Source organism: Otolemur garnettii, unplaced genomic scaffold (assembly GCF_000181295.1).
Source record: "Otolemur garnettii isolate 467f Iridium unplaced genomic scaffold, OtoGar3 scaffold00174, whole genome shotgun sequence".
Classification (NCBI taxonomy): domain Eukaryota; kingdom Metazoa; phylum Chordata; class Mammalia; order Primates; family Galagidae; genus Otolemur; species Otolemur garnettii.
The window spans coordinates 987,795-991,918 of NW_003852569.1; the positions used below are offsets into that span (position 1 = coordinate 987,795).

General features: G+C 44.5%; 1 protein-coding gene across 2 annotated transcripts in view; it reads left to right on the forward strand.

The window, feature by feature from the left end:
- Positions 1-4,124, forward strand: part of THEM4 (thioesterase superfamily member 4) — a 31,148-nt gene that overhangs the window by 17,580 nt on the left and 9,444 nt on the right. For both annotated transcript variants that reach the window (XM_012811758.2, XM_023519426.1), the window contains exons 3-4: positions 1,596-1,755; positions 3,040-3,150. In XM_012811758.2, the coding sequence (XP_012667212.1) occupies positions 1,596-1,755; positions 3,040-3,150 (271 nt within the window). The remainder of the gene's footprint in view (positions 1-1,595; positions 1,756-3,039; positions 3,151-4,124) is intronic.

The following is a 4,124-nucleotide window of genomic DNA, read 5'->3' on the forward strand; positions in this document are numbered from 1 at the left end:
CTCAAGCGAGTCTCCTGCCTCCACCTCCCAAGTAACTGGGACCACAGGCGCCCGCCACAACGCCCGGCCATTTTTTGGTTGCAGCCATCATTGTTGCTTGGCGGGCCCGGGCTGGGGATTTGAACCTGCCACCTTAGGTGTATGTGGCTGGCGTCTTAGTGTTCAGTCTTTATTTTGAAATTACCTACATTTTGACCCACCCTAGTTCCCCTACCTTATTCACAGTTGAAAAACCTGTATCTAAACAAACACAGTTTCACCCAGGATGGATGTAAAGTATTCTGTTTCTTTTTAAAGTCTAGTTACAACCTATTAATTGGATTTCATGACCCCTAATGGTTCTAACCCCAAATTGGGGAGCTTAGACTCACAATCACACTGAATATTAAGTTGAACTGGCCCTGTTTCTGATTCAGTATAATTAACAAGCTGAACTCATGATTTCCAGGAAAACCTTCTCCTTTATGTTACATTATTCATTTTATTTTTTTTTTTTTTGAGACAGAACTTCAAGCTGTCCCCCTGGGTAGAGTGCCGTGGCATCACAGATCACAGCAACCTCCAACTCCTGGGCTCAAGTGAGTCTCCTGCCTCAGCCTCCCAAGTAGCTGGGACCACAGACACCCACCACAAGGCCCAGTTATTTTTTGGTTGCAGCCGTCGTTGTTGTTTGGCAGGCCCGGGCTGGATTCGAACCTGCCACCTTAGGTGTATGTGGCTGGTGCCTTAGCCATTTGAGCCACAGGCGCTGAGCTTTCATTTTCTTTAAATCCCATTTAAACCACACTTACTCCAAGAAGGATTTCTGTCTATATCTTACTGTTTTATCCAGTATGCTGTTTACATTTGCATACTGTATTTTCTAATTGCCATGTGTAGGTAAGAACTGTTTTGATTTCATGTATATTTACTCTGTACCCATTTATTTACTTATTTTTGAGACACAGTCTCACTGTGTTGCCCAGGCTAGAGTGCTGTGACATCATAGCTCACAGCAACCTCAAACTCCTGGCCTTAACCAACCTCTTGTCTCAGCCACTTGAGTAGCTGAGACTACAGGCACCTGCCATGATGCCTGGCAATTTTTCTATTTTTTAGAAGAGATGAGGTTTGCTCAGTCTGGTCTCAAACTCTTGAGCTGAAGTGATCTTCCCACCTCAGCTTCCCAGAATTCTAGGATTACAGGCATGAGCCACCATGCCTGACCCTGTCCCCATTGAGACTGCTAATTCCACAAAGGCAAAAATCCCATAATTCTTTTTCTTTGGGATCTGTCCATTCCTTTTAGTTTTGCACCCAGCTGACATATTAATGCAGTCGTCCACTGACCTGTGAGTCCAGCAGGTGCAGTGTGAGGCTCTGTCCCGGCCCTGCTCTCAACACTTGTCCCTCAGCTCTCATACTTGTCCCTCATGTGTGTGAGTCCAGCAGGTGCAGTGTGAGGCTCTGTCCCGGCCCTGCTCTCAACACTTGTCCCTCAGCTCTCATACTTGTCCCTCATGTGTGTGAGTCCAGCAGGTGCAGGTGCAAGGCTCTGTCCCAGCCCTGCTCTCACACTTGTCCCTCATGTGTCCATTCCCCTCACTTTCTTATAGATGGACAGATCACAAAAGAAGGTCACATAACACAGACCAATCTCTTCACCAGAAGCTTTGAGGATGGCCTGGGCTTTGAATACGTGATGTTTTATAATGATGTGGAGAAAAGAATGGTTTGCTTGTTTCAAGGAGGCCCTTACCTGGAAGGAGCACCTGGGTAAGAATGGTAACCTAGAAGTGTGGAGCTAAAAGATTTTTACCTTACAGTGCCTTCGCGTATGCGCAGACTGCAATGAAGGTGTTCGGATGGTGATGTAGATGTTTGCTTATTGTCACAGAGGGATATTTATAATGCCTTATTAAAGGACATCTTATCTATGTTGTTAATGTCTATTAAATATTTAATATATTTGGCGGCACCTGTGGCTCAGTAAGTAGGGCACCAGGCCCATATACTGAGGGTGGTGGGTTGGTACCCGACCCTGGCCAAACTGCAACAAAAAATAGCCGGGTGTTGTGGCAGGCGCCTGTAGTGGGAGGTAAGGCAGGAGAATCGCCTAAACCCAGGAGCTGGAGGTTGCTGTGAGCTGTGATGCCATGACACTCTACCAAAGTCAATAAAGTAAGACTCTGTCTCAAAATATATATATATATATAACATATTAATGAGCATATATGATATATGTTTATTAGGACATAGCAATAAAGTATAATTAGAAGCAGTGCCACTAACATGTTAACAGTGGCTTATCACTGGCAAGATAGATAGTAGCTTTTATGGGCCTTACATTGTTTTTCTTTTTTCTTCTCCTTATCTGCATTTCCCAAATTTTTAAACAACAAATGTTTGCAGTTTGTTTAATAAAAAAATAATATAAGTTTTTACTTTTTTCTTGTTTGTAATCTGCTTACTATTGAGTTCTGGTTCCATTGCAAATGCTTAAGAATACACTGTTATACTGTGAACAGGCTGGGCCCGATGTCTCACACTTGTGATCTCAGCACTTTGGGAAGCCAAAGCAGGAGGATCACTTGAGCCCAGCAGTATAAAACCAGCCAGGGTAACCCAGTGAGACCCTATCTCTTAAAAAAAAAAAAAAAAAAAAAAAAAAATGGAAAAATTAGCCAGGTGTTGTGGCACACAGCTGTAGTTTCAGCTACTTAGGAGGCTAAGGCAAGAGGATCATTTGAGCTCAGGAGTTTAAGGCTGATAAACTGTGATCATACCACTGCACTCCAGCCTGGGTGACAGAGCAAGACCCTGTCACTAAAAAGGTAAAATAAATTAAAATATACTATGAACAAAATAAACTTAGAGACAATGGGCATTGTCTGACATTGAATACACAATACACTTTTCATGTTCATGAAAAGTCCATGAATACACTGAGACTGAGTGGACTTTTCATGAGTAAAATGTGTGAAGATGCTTGAAGAATCTTGAGAGGCTCTCTGTTTCAGAACTTAGTAAACATTTCTCTTCTGCTCCTGCTGTGACTAGATTCCTCCACGGAGGTGCCATTGCAACCATGATTGATGCTACTCTTGGTATGACTGCTATTATGGCTGGAGGGATTGTCATGACTGCCAATCTCAACATCAATTTTAAAAGGTAAATTCATCGTCGTCCTCTACTTCTCCTTAGGTGTTGAGGTTCCCCAGCTGTAGATTCTGAGACAAAGATTTGTACACAAGTGATTATTAAGGAAGTGCTCCCAGAGGATAGCAAGGGAATAGGAGAGGGACAGGGAAGGTGAGAAACTCAGGGTGAGTTCTCAGAATCCTACAGAGGGTGGCTTTAGCCTGATCACAGAAATTTATGCCTTAGGATAATCTCTACCTCAGGGAAGGGGATCTTCATATTCTTGTAATATCATTAAGATAAGGGCCATCCTGGGCACCATAAATCCTCAGGGATTTCTAAGGCTTTCTGTGTGTTAGCAAAGCAAGCTGTAGGGAAAATAGCCTCCCCAAAAGCGTAAAAGGATCCAAAGGGCTCTGGGTAGAGCACCAACCTCCAGTACTTAATAAAACATACATTAAATAATTTCACATAGAAGTAAAAGAACACAGGCTCGGCGCCTGTGGCTCAAGTGGCTAAGGTGCCAGCAAGTGGCTAAGGTGCCAGCCACATACACCTAAGGTGGCGGGTGGCCAGGGCCCACCAAACAACAATGACAGCTGCAACCAAAAAAAAAAAGCCAGGCATTGCAGCGGGCACCTGTGGTCCCAGCTACTTGGGAGGCTGAGGCAGGAGACTCACTTGAGCCCAGGAGTTGGAGGTTGCTGTGATCTGTGACGCCACAGCACTCTACCCAGGATGACAGCTTGAGGCTCTGTCTCAAAAAAAAAAAAAAAGAAGTAAAAGAAAAACAGATGAATTTGGTATCCATCAAAAATAAAGTTCAGGGCTCGGCACCTATAGCTCAACCGGCTAAGGCGCCAGCCACGTACACCTAAGGTGGTGGGTTTGAATCCCCAGCCCAGACCCGCCAAAACAACAATGACGGCTGCAACCAAAAAATAGCCGGGCGTTGTGGCGGGCGCCTGTGGTCCCAGCTACTTGGGAGGCGGAGGCAGGAGACT